Source organism: Athalia rosae, chromosome 1 (genome assembly GCF_917208135.1).
Source record: "Athalia rosae chromosome 1, iyAthRosa1.1, whole genome shotgun sequence".
Taxonomy (NCBI): Eukaryota; Metazoa; Arthropoda; class Insecta; order Hymenoptera; family Athaliidae; genus Athalia; species Athalia rosae.
Window position 1 is genome coordinate 32,474,989 of NC_064026.1, and position 14,679 is coordinate 32,489,667.

At 39.4% G+C, this 14,679-nt stretch overlaps 3 protein-coding genes and 1 long non-coding RNA gene across 12 annotated transcripts; 1 reads left to right on the top strand and 3 right to left on the bottom strand.

The window, feature by feature from the left end:
- Window positions 1-45: 45 nt before the first annotated feature.
- On the bottom strand, window positions 46-1,791 carry LOC105691587. Of its 5 annotated transcripts, none has more exons than XM_048660220.1 (5): window positions 1,326-1,591; window positions 1,001-1,188; window positions 704-870; window positions 377-609; window positions 46-239 (listed from the first exon to the last, which is right to left on the bottom strand). In XM_048660220.1, exons 1-4 carry the CDS (start codon window positions 1,555-1,557, stop codon window positions 402-404), a joined length of 795 nt encoding a protein of 264 aa, XP_048516177.1. In that variant the 5' UTR covers window positions 1,558-1,591; the 3' UTR covers window positions 46-239; window positions 377-401. The 5 variants fall into 5 exon arrangements, with proteins under 5 accessions (XP_048516177.1, XP_048516178.1, XP_048516179.1 ...); XM_048660221.1 differs by having other exon boundaries at window positions 368-609; XM_048660222.1 differs by lacking the exon at window positions 377-609 and having other exon boundaries at window positions 1,326-1,791.
- Window positions 1,792-1,932: 141 nt separating this feature from the next.
- Window positions 1,933-7,350, bottom strand: LOC105691588 (arylalkylamine N-acetyltransferase-like 2). Of its 4 annotated transcripts, XM_048660224.1 has the most exons (7): window positions 5,475-5,731; window positions 5,300-5,401; window positions 3,970-5,054; window positions 3,319-3,600; window positions 2,844-3,031; window positions 2,560-2,726; window positions 1,933-2,482 (listed from the first exon to the last, which is right to left on the bottom strand). In XM_048660224.1, the coding sequence occupies exons 4-7, from the start codon at window positions 3,545-3,547 to the stop codon at window positions 2,281-2,283; spliced, it is 786 nt and encodes a 261-aa protein (XP_048516181.1). In that variant the 5' UTR covers window positions 3,548-3,600; window positions 3,970-5,054; window positions 5,300-5,401; window positions 5,475-5,731; the 3' UTR covers window positions 1,933-2,280. The 4 variants fall into 4 exon arrangements, with proteins under 4 accessions (XP_048516181.1, XP_025602347.2, XP_048516183.1 ...); XM_025746562.2 differs by lacking the exons at window positions 1,933-2,482; window positions 2,560-2,726; window positions 2,844-3,031; window positions 3,319-3,600 and adding an exon at window positions 5,831-7,350 and having other exon boundaries at window positions 4,272-5,054; window positions 5,475-5,759; XM_048660226.1 differs by lacking the exons at window positions 1,933-2,482; window positions 2,560-2,726; window positions 2,844-3,031; window positions 3,319-3,600 and adding an exon at window positions 5,801-7,350 and having other exon boundaries at window positions 4,272-5,054; window positions 5,475-5,718.
- On the top strand, window positions 6,694-8,663 carry LOC125502229. The gene is made up of 2 exons (XR_007280085.1): window positions 6,694-6,801; window positions 8,550-8,663. It is a non-coding gene; the product is annotated as an uncharacterized LOC125502229 (long non-coding RNA).
- On the bottom strand, window positions 7,494-10,863 carry LOC105691586 (arylalkylamine N-acetyltransferase 1). 2 transcript variants are annotated; one of them, XM_048660217.1, is made up of 4 exons: window positions 10,493-10,863; window positions 8,533-8,818; window positions 7,915-8,460; window positions 7,494-7,669 (listed from the first exon to the last, which is right to left on the bottom strand). In XM_048660217.1, the coding sequence occupies exons 1-3, from the start codon at window positions 10,555-10,557 to the stop codon at window positions 7,945-7,947; spliced, it is 867 nt and encodes a 288-aa protein (XP_048516174.1). In that variant the 5' UTR covers window positions 10,558-10,863; the 3' UTR covers window positions 7,494-7,669; window positions 7,915-7,944. The 2 variants fall into 2 exon arrangements, with proteins under 2 accessions (XP_048516174.1, XP_048516173.1); XM_048660216.1 differs by having other exon boundaries at window positions 7,494-7,666; window positions 7,912-8,460.
- Between the last annotated feature and the right edge of the window lie 3,816 nt (window positions 10,864-14,679).

Here is a 14,679-nt window from a genome sequence, read left to right on the forward strand (position 1 = left end):
TTCCGAGAGACAGTTGGTCCGAAGACGTTGAACAAACAGGACGTGTTATGAGAGAGAACGCAGTATCAGTTTATTGTAAAACCCTTGCACCCATCCCGAGATACTAAATAAAATAGTTGAAATCGAAAAGTAGGTACTGTGCAAACGGAGCCCGCACCGGTCATTCGTCGGAAGATCCATTATCCGTTCCACTCGTCGTGCGTGCAGGAATTCCTCGTACAATAAACAACCATCGCCGCCTGTAGAATGCATGAATGTATAATATTAACAACACAGCTATTGTAACGAATCCGCAAATGTGAACTCTAAACACGATAAATGGTCTTCCAAAATGAATCAACAATCACAATATCTCATCACGCCATACCACAATTACATTTTTATGAGCTTCCGGTGGCTCGTTATGATCGGTAAAGCTTCTTGACCATCAATTTTATATAGTCGCACTTCACCCGTGGTAAAACGGGGTTTCCCGCCTCATCGAGGATTTCCCTATACTTTCTCTCTATCGAAACTTGGAAACCGACACGACTCGCCACTAACTGAGAGGCCGGACCGGTGAAAACCGTTCCACTCACGGGAATCTGATACGCAAGACCGATGGCGTCACTACGAGCAAAATCAAACTTTCGTTTGGAAAATCGATGGATTAGATCATATTGAGATAAATATATGAGCGATGAAGACGCTGCTGCATCTTTACCGCGTTCGAAGAATCTCGTCTCCTAATCCTTGACCTCTGAAAGAAGGATGAACGCAGAGTCCTAAGGCGTTCAGATATCTGTCGACGTTGAATTTGTTCAACACATCGGCTTCGTGTTCCAGTTCCTCGATGATTGACACCAACTTCTTCAGAGCGTCACTTCGAAACTAGTAGTTGTAAGAAAAGGAAACAGTATCAATGTTTTGTATATCAAAGATACCCACGCGCGTTCGAGTCTTCGATAAATGTCGACAAATTGCGACGACTCGGACTCAATTCGGTTCAAACTTTACTCACGGGCGTGCCCTTGTCGCGATTTCCGGCGTCCGCCAAAGTCGAGACGCTTAAAATATTAGCACCGGCTATGACAGGTTTTGCGACAGGGTCGGAATTCTCTTGCAGTGCAACAACGCTGATTCCCTGGCTCAGTAACTTCTTCCAGAACGACCGCATCTCCCGTAATGCAGGGGGGTCGTTGATCAAGTCTGAAGAAAAAGTGTGAGCCGAATTCTTCGTTCGTTCGTCAATTACTTCCGATCACTTGTCAACGAGTGATGCCGAATTCTTCAATATTATTGTCGACCACGCGACAGGCGATAGGCGTAACGAGCCCATGACTCACCGAGACTCGCGCAGATCACTTCATCGGGAACGAAGTAACGCGTCATGAAATCCACCACATCTTGTTCCAACTCTACGGGGACTTCTTGGATCGAAAATTTCGGTATTTTCCCGTCAGCCAACTTCTTGCGGCCTTCCACGACTCTCCAAACTCGCGCTGGACCCTCTGGCCGCTTCCAGGAGCTATCCGGGAAACGCAAATAGTCAGCGTACTCGCCGTTATCGGTTATCATTTCGTACTCTGATCGAAATGGAATTTACCAAATTGAAACGTGACCGTGCACTATATAACCGAGAACATCCCCACTCGAGGTTTTATTGCAGATAAGCATGATAAAATAAAAGATGTAAGAGCCAGTAGTCGATCAACGAATAAGCCATCATTTCCAGGCAGATAACGACGTGGCCTAATTCAGTGAGAACATGTGACATGGTATGACCATCCAAATTCCGAAGGATCAATCGACCTCGCCGGAGAATCTCCCGCGGTATGAACGGATGGTCGAATCGGTTTCAAAACAGCGGATAGCTGGAGGGCTCGAGCCGAGTGGAGTGGAGATTGGGAATCTACGATGTCAAGTGACAAAATCAGACAAAGAGGCAAGCCGTTATATCAACGCGATAAATTTATTATTCATTCGATAAAGCCATTGATACGATGATGTTTTTGCGCTATGATTTTCCAAAAATATTACCTACTTCCATGCCGTACTTTCGTTCATCGACCGGGTACGTACAATATCACAGATATGCTATACTATTTCTGTGATATCGGTAATATCAGATACACGAAGTTGCGATGCGATAGTGGCAAAGAAAATCTCCTCGAGGCGAGTCATGCGAATTCGCATCGTGAGAACTGATGTGAAGAAAATGAATTGACAATGACGAGTTCCGAAGCTGGGATGAAATTGAGTTCGGTAATCAATTGTTTTTACATTACACGGACTATGAGATCAGTACAGCTTCTTTGCCATGATCTTGATGGACTTGACATTCACTTTGGGAAAAGCGATATTTCCCTCGTCGTCGAGAATTTCCGAATGATTCCTTTCAACGAGAACTTCGAAGCCAACCCGATTTGCTAGAACCTGCGATGCCATCGCGGTGAACGATGTCTCGGTAGCTGGAATGTTGTAGGCGATACCAAAGTCCTCGCTGAAAATAAAAAACGGCACGTGCCGATTTTAAAACTCCCGCCACGCCACGTTTTGCTTCACTACAATAATGTATACCGCGCTCTTAGAATCTCTTCTCCCACGCCTTGTCCTCTTAGACACGGATGGACGCTGAGACCAAATGCGGCTAGATATTTATCAACGCCGTAGCGCCCGAGGACATCAGCTTCCTTACTCAATTTGGCCTGTTCTCCCATTATTTTTGCCAATACTGGTGACCGCAACTGCGTAAAACAAATGAAATTCGTTACCTCGAAAATTATCGTCTACATATATCTACTTGATAGTCGTTATTGTTAATGGCCGCAATGATTTTGATGCAAAAACTTCAATCGCCGTACCTCCAGCATGGAATCATATTTTGCTTTGTCTTCAGCGGTGATGACAGCGAGAAAATTGACGCCGGCTATTAACGGCTTCGCGGTGGGGTCGGCATTCAAGATTAGAGCCACGATACTCGCGCCTTGGCGGAAAACCTCTCTCCATAGAGTCCGCGATTCTCGTACCGCCTCAGCATCGTCAGCCAAGCCTATACGTAGTCATAAAGAAAAAACAATCTAGATCTCGTTCTGTAATGAAAATCGGAAATAACTGTTGATTGTAAAATGATACAATGAGCCAGCTAAATGACTACCAATCCGAATGAATTGAAAATTTGGGCTGACTTCCGCCCGGCTCCAATCTCCAACTCGATTGAAACTCGCTCGTCAATTAAATCACAGATCAGAATATCTACGAGATTCTGAAATTTTCTTTCAAATTTCATTCGTCGTGTATGTTATACAATACACATATTGAGTATTATACGTTACTGACCTTGATCGACGCAAAGCGGTTCTTCAATGATGAAATGCTTCTCTATAAAATCGATTACATCGTCTTCCATTTCCGCTGGAACTTCTTGAATAGAAAATTTTGGTATTTCACCATCTGGCATCTCTTTCCTCCCATCGACAACGCGCCACACACGTGGTGGACCAGCCGGTCGCTTCCAGGATAAAGTAGACAAGTCCAAATAATCAACATACCGATCGTTGTCGGACATTTTGCTTCGCGCAATTGTGACGCGTTGAGAATTATTAGAACCGTGTGAGATGACTGTTTGATAAGAAGACTGTGTTGAAAAATTGTGTAACTTTATAAAATGTTATCTCTATGGCGACGAACGATAAATATTTATGAACTGTTTTTTACAATACACGTTGCCGGTGATTACAAAATTGATGGAAGTGCAGTGATAATTTCTATATACACGTATAATCTCGATTCATTACACATGACGGAGGAGAAAAAAAATCATGTTGCTATCTCACTGCCTATGGTGACGCATTAGAATTATATAAGTGATGTGGAAACGTGTTTACACTCAAAGAAAGACAAGCTTTGTCATTTTTTAAACTCATTGCGCGACAGAAGATCGTGGGCGGCCTGCTGAACATATGAAATTTCCATATTTAATTCGCTTACCAAAAAGTACTCATTCCGAAATACTCATTTTTGCGGTTGTCGATTATCGAATCATGAAATAGTGAACCTTTCGTCGACCGATTTATCATACGCATGAACATTCGAGTTATGATTTACTACTATCTTATGATTCTTTTATCTAGTTATTGTTAACCGATTGGAATCAGTCATTCCGCTGCTGCATGTCAACCTGTGCGTAAAACCTTTAAAAATATCAAATGATAACCAGATACCGGTGATAATTTAAAGCTTTATAGGTCGGGCTACGAATATATCTAGCCAACTAAAGGAACTATCATAGGGATGATTGGAACTATTTTTGTTTATCATCACTGTTTACAAATAATTACAAACTTAAACTTAAAAACTTAAAAACCCTACAATCCCCTAGATCACTCGATTTGTGATTATACATGCAGATACGCAATGAGACGCTTCAACGTGCGCACCCACCCCTATGACAAACCACCGATGAAGAAGAGAAGAAGAAAAAAAAAAAAACAGATTCTCACAACCATGTGATTACAGTGATCAATGAACACCGATCTGTGCAAGGTCTGCACACGCTTCAAACGCAATATAGGTATTGATAATTAATTTTTATAGAATTACGTTCAAAATATGCGAATAGATTCCAAACTTGCACCAAGTCATGCAGTGGATATAACATCAACAACGGAATTAGAACGTACAATATCCTGTAATGAAAATGTTCAGCGCATATTGATTCTCACTGCGCCCAGCTGTGCCGTTTCATGGGCATCACCGTTTCCGTCAAACAATTTTTCCCCACGCCAATAATATTCGTCGTAGGGAACGGTGACAAGCCACTGGAAACCGAGGCGCGATGCGACCCGCTGACTGGAATTCGATGTGAAAATTCCATAGGCCACTTCCGGTGCTACCTGAAAAGTGTGATGCGCCATTGTTTTCGATTTTCCCAGACGACGACCGAGCTCGATCGAGGCTTTGAGTAAGTTTAGGCCGACGCCATGACCGACGAAACGGGAATCTGTTCCCACGTAGAATAACTCCAGTACACAACTAGCCCCGTAATACTGAAATAAATCCACCTTCGATTCTACCTGATACATGCAAAGATTGGATCAATTCGGTGATTTGTAGTTCATCCAAAGATGAAATATAATTGATGTGGGTATAGATATATCGAGTATATTGGAAAATCGTAATTCGATCGTTTGCCTCAATGTGAGAGCTGAGAGGGAGATAAAAATTTATGTAAACGTATTTCTTTGTACAAATTGCGCGTGGAATTCCCTTCCCCCTCGGGAGAAATGTAGATTTAAAGGTAGCTCTGAGAGATGCTTACATGAGATAGAAAATCGATCAATCCTCGACATCTTTCGTCCCGGATGTTATTCGCCACAAATATTTCCAGTTCGTTTCTTTCTCCATTTCCCATTGGAACCCACTGGATAGAAATTGATGGAAATTAAATGCTCAAAGATCGTTGTCTGCCGACTCGATAGGAATTTTATACCAACGTGCAGTTTGTTGAAACAAACGCCTACGATTTCGTCAGTTTTCGTATGCACCGCCACAACGCTGCACCGATCTTTCACCATTTCCCGAAAAATAATCTTCATTGTTTCACCAGAACTCGGATTATTCGACAGACCAAATCGTAACGCGATATTCTCACGGCCCATAGAACCCTGCTGCACTCTCAAAGCTTCCTCGATTCTTTCCTCGGGCAGGATAATGTAATCCACGTTATCTGGGGGGCCGCTGTAAATTTTTATCAACCTGGCAGACATTTTTCTTCGCAGCTGTAAATTACAACAATCGTTAGGTTCCTTTCTTTTCTCACCCGCCGAAAGCCAACTTTTGTACCACCGACGTTTTATCCGCACACCAATGATGACGACGACCTCGAATCGATGATCTTATATCGTAGGTCCACGAAACGCTAAAACCTATCAAATGCTTTGGCGAGAGTAACGTGCTTGTACGTACGGCAAACTGCACAAGGCACTTGAAATAGAAAATAAACAAACAAATAATCGGCTGATAACTTTTATTCGAGCGATGATAAGTCGGGCATAATTAGGCCGATTCGCACATGCATTCGCTGCAAAACTTGGATACATTTATAACTATGATGCACGATTACTTATCAGTTTCAGCGTGTTTGAATATCCTGAACTTCTATTCGAGATTATTGCACGATGAACGAACAGTAATAATTTACTACTCATTATCGAAGTGAGTTTCCAAAAATCTGTCACTTATCGTTACATCGAAAGTATTTTGTTCTCGGGTGAGAGTAGGTAATTATTGAATAACCGGTATACCAGTATTGCGATATCGTCATGTTGACGTGCGATGGTAAAATTCAAGTTTTAACCATTGCTATCCACTACCTCTACTACCATTGGAAGATCGGAAATCTAAAAGCTACTCGCGTAACATGATCGTCTTTTGTCCCAAAAAGGTCCACATCGGGGAAGAAGTCCTGGCAGACGCCGCGTTTCATACGAATGCCGATAAATGTCATCTCTATAGGTAAATGAAACGTTTTCGAACCCACCTGCAGAACTCAAATTATCTTTTGTTATTATTATTATGATTACGATTGGTAATTTTTTTTTTTTTTTTTCTCATCTCTTCCGACGTATCAATTTCCCTCATTTCTCACGTAGCGTATACAATGTCAAATGATGTAAAGTTCGAATTGACTGCCATTCTTTATCCACTTCACAGACTTTACCGAAGACGACAATGAGGGCCGAAACGAGTTCCCCACCCAATGGGTCATCATCTTCCTCGATCAAAGAAAATTCAACTATTCCAATGTATGAATCAAACAAGGTATATTTGATCAGGATGACGACCAAGGATCGTTCTCGACGTTCGAAAAAAGGCGTCTCGTCGGCATAATATAAAACAAGTCGTTCTACTTCATACCCCATTACAAGGTTATCATAGAGAAGAAACGGAATGAATTTACCAGTGAATAGATCTCTGGAGAATCTGCGCTTACGGGCAATTTCACTCGTTAAATTACCAGCTATAAATTCACACCGTCCATTTCTCATCCTAGCGATCGTTTCTCGCGTAATCAATTTATCACCAAGTCCCGACATTTCATCTACCGGTCATATAATTGAAAAACATTTCAGTTCAACTGAGTTAAAAAAAAAAAAAAAAAAAACCAGTGCCATCTGTTCATCAAAATTTGAATTTAAACGTCCGCGACACAAAAAATATGATCCCGTAGTATTGTTCTTCGAAGATTTTTCCGTTCTACGCAGATCGATCTTTCTCGAGATTTATCTGCGGGCTCTATAGAGATACCGATTGATCAATGAACGTATTGTTGAATTATTATTTATTGTGTTCCTCTCTTTGTTCTTATCCATACTCACGCATGTTTATCTGATACTCGCACAATAGATTTGACAAAGAATATTAAGAGTTGCGTGTCTGTTTCTTTCTTTTGTTCGTCAGTTCAAATGGTATTGGCAGAAGAATAAATAAACGAAAAATAAGAACGAACCAAATTTTACGTAAGGAATCGCAGACCCAAACAGAATACGGGCGATACATTTTTAATACGACAGTTACATACATGATATACAAAATTTGGGAATGCCCTACAATGCGTACAACGCGAATATATGTATAATGTAATGTATACGTAAATACCTATACCGTCTGATTCTGGTGAAACGGGTCGCGATCCACGCATGCGTCGAAATATTCGGATTTCTCGTTCTACGAGTGAGCCCGAGCTGCGCCGGAGTCAGCGTAGCCACAGGCGTAGGCGTCTTGTTGTAATCTGAAGCCCTCAAGGTGACACCACGCAACCAAGCGCCTACGCTGGTGGCTACGCTGACTCCGGCGCAGCTCGGGCTCACTCGTAGAACGAGAAATCCGAATATTTCGACGCATGCGTGGATCGCGACCCGTTCAACTGAATCGTACGGTATAACTTCGTAAAAGAATTCTAAATCAGCCTTTCGGAGTGGGAGGAGTTGGTGAGAGCCTTTTAGTAACGAGATGACAGAATTTATTGAGATCTCCGATTCTGTCGCTAAATTTCTTCCCCCTACATTCAAACTCGGTGAATTCAGCTGAGAGTAACGAATCGAAACCTAATTTTTCGAATATTTTGTGGCTGTATTCTGAGGTGCAGAGCGCAGAGACAAGTTCTGGTACCGAATTTTTATTTGTTATCGAATCATCTCCGTTAATTTCCACGGGGGTTTTGACGTCATTGCCCGATTTTAACTGCCTTCCAATTTCGACCGAAGCTGCCGTAACCAATTCTCCGAGTCGACGTTGCCCGTGCGAGGGAAGAGTCGCTAAGAACATTATCTCCAGAATATTTTCGACGTTGTGATGTTCGAAAAGATTCAATCTAGAGTCCACGTTATGCATGAATGCTACGAGCGCCTGAGACGATTCGAATTTACAATTATCCATAAAAGTTTCAAACGAACTTTTCGTTCTCGTTCGCTGCAATATCTGAAAAATAGAATCGGTTTTTAATTATTCTAAATGAAGAAATTAAGGTTCGATTATCATCGCTGTTGTTACTTGTATTTTGTTGAAAGCGACCGAAACAACCTCCCCCGTGGATACTTCGACAGCAACAACGCTGACTCCATCCTTGGCCGCAATCCTACATAAATCTTCGAGCTCTTCCGCTGCTCCGGGTTCGGATGAAAGATCAACACCAATGCAAACGGATTCGTACTTGAAGAAGGATTCACGGATGACTTTGAGGGCACCTTCCAGAGTTGCCGCAGTCAGTGATTCGAATTCAATATCCCCGTTATCCGCCGAGCCCCAAATCCGATAGGACGGCATTCTCTTGCGGGAACTGAAGGCAAAACAAACAAAAAAAAAACACGTTCATTGACAATTCCTTGAAGGTATATTTCTATCTCTTGGCGTATTTTTCGTTCTTCAACTCATCATAAATTTTAGAATAACTTCTAGGCTTCTATAGTGACACTTTATGGTTAATAGCGAATCAAAAAAATGGTAGTGATAACGAAAAATACAAGTCACTGTACTGTTGACAATCAAGGATTCCATTTCTTTACAGCCAAAAGACAATATCCGCGATCTTTATCCCTTTCTATATTTTTGTCTTTGAACAGATGATTTTATTGTTAGTAAGTGGGCTTTCATATATTATACGGGCAAAAGCTGCTCTCACCAAAATAGTGTTCCTTTCTAGATTTTTCTAACAGAATTTCCAGGTGAGCGTGAATCGAGCTTTCTGTATATGTATTTGATATGCCTATACCTATACCTACATGGGAACGCAGTGAAATTTCACGATCAGTTTAAAATAATACATTTTTCCACGAATTTATAGCTCTTCCTCTGCATGTTTACGTATCGTATAGATCAGGGTGCGTCATTTTGTGGGAAGTTTTGAAGTTCGCTCCCCAAAACAGTTCCAAATCATACAAAATCTAAGGATGCTTATTAAAACTCAAAATATCAAGGCGCTCAAGACGCAAAGAGATTTTGATTTTTAGTAAAAAACCGTCATTTTTTGTTCAGTTGTGAAAATCAATTGTAAATTATAATATTAAACGTGGCGGTGTAATTTTATGGAAAATTTTTATTTCTATCTACCTTTCGAATTTTAAAGTAGTACATTGTGATGCCATAAAAAATGAGAAGCCAAACATAAAACGCAAAAGCAAAATAAGTTATACAGTGATAACGTCAATTAATTCGCATCTTGCAAGTTAAGTGGTAAATCCGTTTTAATTTCTGATGGTAAATTCGGGTTCTACGAAATATTTCAATCCAAGAAGTATTCTTACAAACACTTGCGCCTCTTTTCGAAGATTTGGATCTGAGGAACATTTTTTTTTTCACCAACTCTTGTTTTTTTTTCGATTTGTCTGTAACAACCGTGACAAATTTGAAAAATGTGTTGCTTCTTTGTTAAATTTTGTGTGGAATTGTCATTTTTCGTCAGAAATAAAAAATAACAAACCAAAAACGTGCTCAAAACAAATTACTAATTGTTAGTTGAACCATCGAAAAATCCCTATTTTTTATGTTTCTTTAATTTTTTGTTTCTTCGGTTTTTCTTTAGTCAATTCCTTGGTACCAAGAGGGTAGATGCAAATTCTATATGGAATTTTCTGCGAAAACATGTACGTTTGATGTTATATTATCCAAAATTTTCGATTACTCTTTGTACGATTGAACAAAACAAAAAGGAGGTTTTTCACTAACATAAAAGTCGAAATCCTTTTGCGTCTCATAACTACTCACAATCAGTCAGTTGCTTTGAGTTTCGATCATCCCGATATTTGTCTAATTGTAAGAATATTTTTTCATCATTTGGACCGTTCTGGGGGGCGGTACGGGTAAAATTTAAGTTTCGAAAAAATGGCACACCCTGATATATATGTAGAAACTTCCATTTTTATCAACGATCGATGTACAAATAAAAAAGGATGACAAAATACGTGAGATCTAGATTTTTTACAATTCTTCAGTGATCAAACTTTCAGTGTCAAACCTCATTTCGGCGTTATTACTTGGTGATAGCTGTGACCTCTCGTATTCTTCCCGTTGGTTGACCATCAACTCGGTTCTGATCCGAAAACACTTTATTGTTGCATCAGACTTAAGTACACCGATTCAGCAAAAATAAAATATATTATTACACGTGTTGTAACGCATGTATTCGTATACGGCGTGAACTATTTTCGTGTCAACTTCAAGTACTCAAGAAGCGTAGAATATATTTTCAAGTTAGTCAAACAAATATTTCGATTTTTTCAGGTGCACCGACCACTCTCTTATTCGCGATGAACCCGTAGTTTTATCACGAATTTTTACGGTTCGGATCGCTACGGAATATTGCTGTTGAATCCGTGGCAGCTCGACACACACTGAACTTCATTTTCTCGTATGCAATAAGCAACAGGAATTTCTTCGAGCTCAAATATCGTCGCATGGTTTCTCCCGTTGAGAAGCACGTATAAAGCAAAAAGAACCTTCTTGTGGCGTAGGAAATTCACAATCAGTTACAAAATACGCGCAAAAAAAAATACAAGAAAGATTAGCAGGGTAATATTTTAACGGATAGGTCCGATGTGGAGCTTGCGTTGATTCTTTTTTCTTCTTATAGATCTTATGAAGAAATTTGGGAAAGTAGCTGTTTTGTACTTTACACTGCTGTAAAGGCACGATTATCTGCACTCCGTGAATTGAATTACCGTGGATATTATGTAACATTGAGTAATTCTGAACCACGGTATCTTGTCGAATGTTGCTCAGCTGGTACTTTGATACGCGATACCTGATAGTTGTCGGCTGAAAACGATATCACTGAACGGAGTATAATATTGAAATCAAACGTGTACATTAATATTCATTTCCAAACTGTCGCAGGATGAATTTACAATGAGAATAATAATGATTCCTAGGACACATTCGCTGTCAGATTAACATCAGAAGAAGATTCGATATCTACACGTATAGATTATGACTGCAGGTCTCAAACTTTTGGAAAAAATATGGATATGGACTTTTTCGTGATATAATAAAAGAGATGGTAATATTACGTTAATGGAATATTCCCTAATACGAGACCTTCGCGAAGAGTAAGTTTCTCACGTTTACTTGCAAATTTTCTACCTGTTTGATCAGCTGCAAGTATCATAAAGCTTCTGACAAGACTTATTGTTAGTATTTCGTTACTCACGCGATATAATTTAAAGCAACTCAGCTGCATGCGATAAAACAAATCGATATCGAATTCGCGGAACTCGTTAGGATGCCACCTGCATTTTTAAACCCAGTACAGAGACGATGTCCGGTTTCATGTCCCGAGAATATCACAATTCTTTAAAACTGCTTCTGATATTTATTCAGTCACACAAATAATCTACTCAACATTTTTATCCGTCTAATCTTCAATATTCACAATTATCAATTTCAGAAAGCATCTGTAAAAAGTCATTATGAAATTAAATTCTGTTCAATTACCGTATGCTCATGAATGTGTGCCTGTACATACATATAGGTATACCTACAGAATATTTGCAAGTGAAAACTTGACGAATTTAATCATCTGATATGAGGCTGACGACCACGAAATTCATAGCACGCTACACGTGTACGTGTATATGTATGTATGATGTCTACGTAAGTATGTACAGACTTATAGACATATGTATAAGTCCCAGCATGGTACAGGATGGGGCATTCATATTGACCCGGGCCACCCAAAATACTAGTCCTTATTCTGCGAGATATGGAAAAATGTTCCAGATTATAGTTTGATGGTTTCAAAGATAGTGATTTCCATTTTCTCCCCAAGTCCAAGTATCAAGGTCAACTTACCACCACCTGGTTGGAGATCAACTTTGTTTTTTCAAATGGGATGTTGTATGGCATATAGACGCGGAAGTGCGTTCAATTTGCGTGCGAATGATTCGATCGTAAATAATCTAGATTAAAGTCATATCAATTCCCTCGTCATTCGTGAATCGATCCGTTCTTACGTAGAGTCGATATGGTAACCACAAAAATTACAATTACAGCAACCACTGGACCGACGACTGACGAGCGTAACTGTAAAAACCTTTCCCGAATACTAGCCCTTGTTTGATAAAAAATAAATTAAGCTTGTACCTATTGTTAGTATCATACCAGCAGCTGAAAAAATCGTATTCGCATCACACAGCATAACAGGCTTATTCTGGGCATCATCCGTGCAGAGCACCATATTTTAGCGCAACTTCTACGCGTTCTGGAAAATGTAGACAACCGATTTCTGATTCACGTTTATTAAATACCTCGTTGCCTGTTGATTAGTTTATGTAGTGAGTGCTTTATTATCCGAAATTAAACGCACATTCGATTCCCAGGAAAAAAAGTACTTCGCTGTGCCACGAAGAAGTATAGTAACATATTACGTATAAGTATATGTAGACACGTACGTTGTGCTCTGGTAATTTGATCTATCGCAAATCGTTTATTTCACTTGTACTGTATGAAAATGTGTGGAAGTAACAAGCGCGGTATAATTATAGCTAGAAAATGCAAGAAATAATATCCAAACCGACGGAGCAGACGGCGAGAAAATTATCATTTTTTATAAATCGTGACTTTTCCAATATTTAAAAAAATTAATGAATAAATAAACAAACCGACTTATTCGTAATCAATGAGTCGATTGATTCTTCAGAGATCATTATCACGCATCGTACGTGTTTTCTTCTGTTTAATTCTATGAATAATACCAGCAGACCATGACCCATTTTGTTAGCAGTATTCGTTACTATTCGTTGTATAATTGTCGACACCGTCAATAGTTGGACATGGTTCATTTTCCTTTCTTGCGGTATAGGCGAGGGAATTGCACGAATAGAAAACGGAAGAAAAAAAAACAAAAAACAATTAAATACTAATGTTGAAATTGTGATAATGAAAATTGAAATATTCAACATCAATTCAAAAATACTTTTCACACTCACCAATAATGTTGATTATACGCCTACTTTTCAGCTGGCTAGAGATCCCTTTGACAGCGATACACTGCAGCGATTGACATATCATAGGGCTAATATAGTGAGGTGATTTGTGGATTGAAAACGTTGACTGATGATTTTAAAACAATATATTCGTAGATTCTGATAAATCGGTGAATCACCTCTTCGTCCCGGAAATGACCCGTAGCGGTCAACTTAATGTCCACTTAATTATTTAAACAAAGAACGAGTGCAACCTCAACGTACAAGTGACTCCATCTCTTAAAGTTCAATGAAAGTCACCTTGAAATTTCTACGCGCGGACACAAGTATGAATCACCTTTCTATAATTCTCAAATAAATTGAACTTGCATTCTCGTTGAGGAAGAAAAATGATATAAAAATCTACAGTACTAAATCGAAGATAAAATATCATGATTCACCAATGTTTCAGTCCTGTCACGTGATTCATATTTTGAATAAGACAAGATATGCGACAATTGGCGTTTAATTGATAACAACAATTTGTTACTTTCCAAAAGATTTATTTCCAATAATACAAATGATACAACTGAAATTCTCAACCCAATTCTTGAGGTAATGTGCAGTAGGAAAGTTTGAATCGAATTCAAGTTCTAAAACCACCTATTAAAGTTTTAATATAAAATATCGAGATTCCGAAGGTTTCAATTTTCCGAGTCTTCACTATTTTAATTAGGAAGATAATTGTTCAATTCTACAATCGAGGATATAGAAGCCTACGATTTTTGAATTCAACTAGGAACAAATGTAAGAGTAATCCGCGAGTCTCGAAATTTTTGGTATCCAGAGGGCGAGATCTGTCCTACATTCGGGTTCTATCGTAAATGTATTTAGTCTACCCGATGAATTTGATTGATAGTATATCCAAGTATTCGAGAGTACAGTGAAAATTATTCAAGTAAAAAAAATTATAAGGTCTTGATTGTGACTCCATATGTCACGTTAAGTGATCGATCGATCTAAGAGAGAGCGTTTTTGCATCCTATTGGAACGTAACAGCTACCTGACCAATATTTGACACATATCTCCAGTACTCGGGGATGAGTTTTGATTCAAATTGGCCGGTACCAAACTCACCAACTTGATCTCCTTCCGATCTTTTGCTCGAAATCATTAGATAGCCTCCAACAAGTTCGTTTGTATCATCGTCGATCCCAATATGACAAGAAAGATTAGAAATTGT

Coding starts and splice junctions, on each gene's coding strand:
- LOC105691588 (XM_048660224.1), bottom strand. CDS start 3,547: ATGTCCGACAACGATCGGTATGTTGATTATTTGGACTTGTCTACTTTA. Junction 3,032..3,318: donor ACCGCTTTGCGTCGATCAAG/GTCAGTAACGTA, acceptor GACTACGTATAG/GCTTGGCTGACGATGCTGAG. Junction 2,727..2,843: donor AATATGATTCCATGCTGGAG/GTACGGCGATTG, acceptor TGTTTTACGCAG/TTGCGGTCACCAGTATTGGC.
- LOC105691587 (XM_048660220.1), bottom strand. CDS start 1,557: ATGATAACCGATAACGGCGAGTACGCTGACTATTTGCGTTTCCCGGAT. Junction 871..1,000: donor ATCGCGACAAGGGCACGCCC/GTGAGTAAAGTT, acceptor TACAACTACTAG/TTTCGAAGTGACGCTCTGAA. Junction 610..703: donor GACGAGATTCTTCGAACGCG/GTAAAGATGCAG, acceptor TTTTGCTCGTAG/TGACGCCATCGGTCTTGCGT.
- LOC105691586 (XM_048660217.1), bottom strand. CDS start 10,557: ATGGTCAACCAACGGGAAGAATACGAGAGGTCACAGCTATCACCAAGT. Junction 8,819..10,492: donor AGTAATAACGCCGAAATGAG/GTTTGACACTGA, acceptor TTTTGCCTTCAG/TTCCCGCAAGAGAATGCCGT. Junction 8,461..8,532: donor TCGCTTTCAACAAAATACAA/GTAACAACAGCG, acceptor TCTATTTTTCAG/ATATTGCAGCGAACGAGAAC.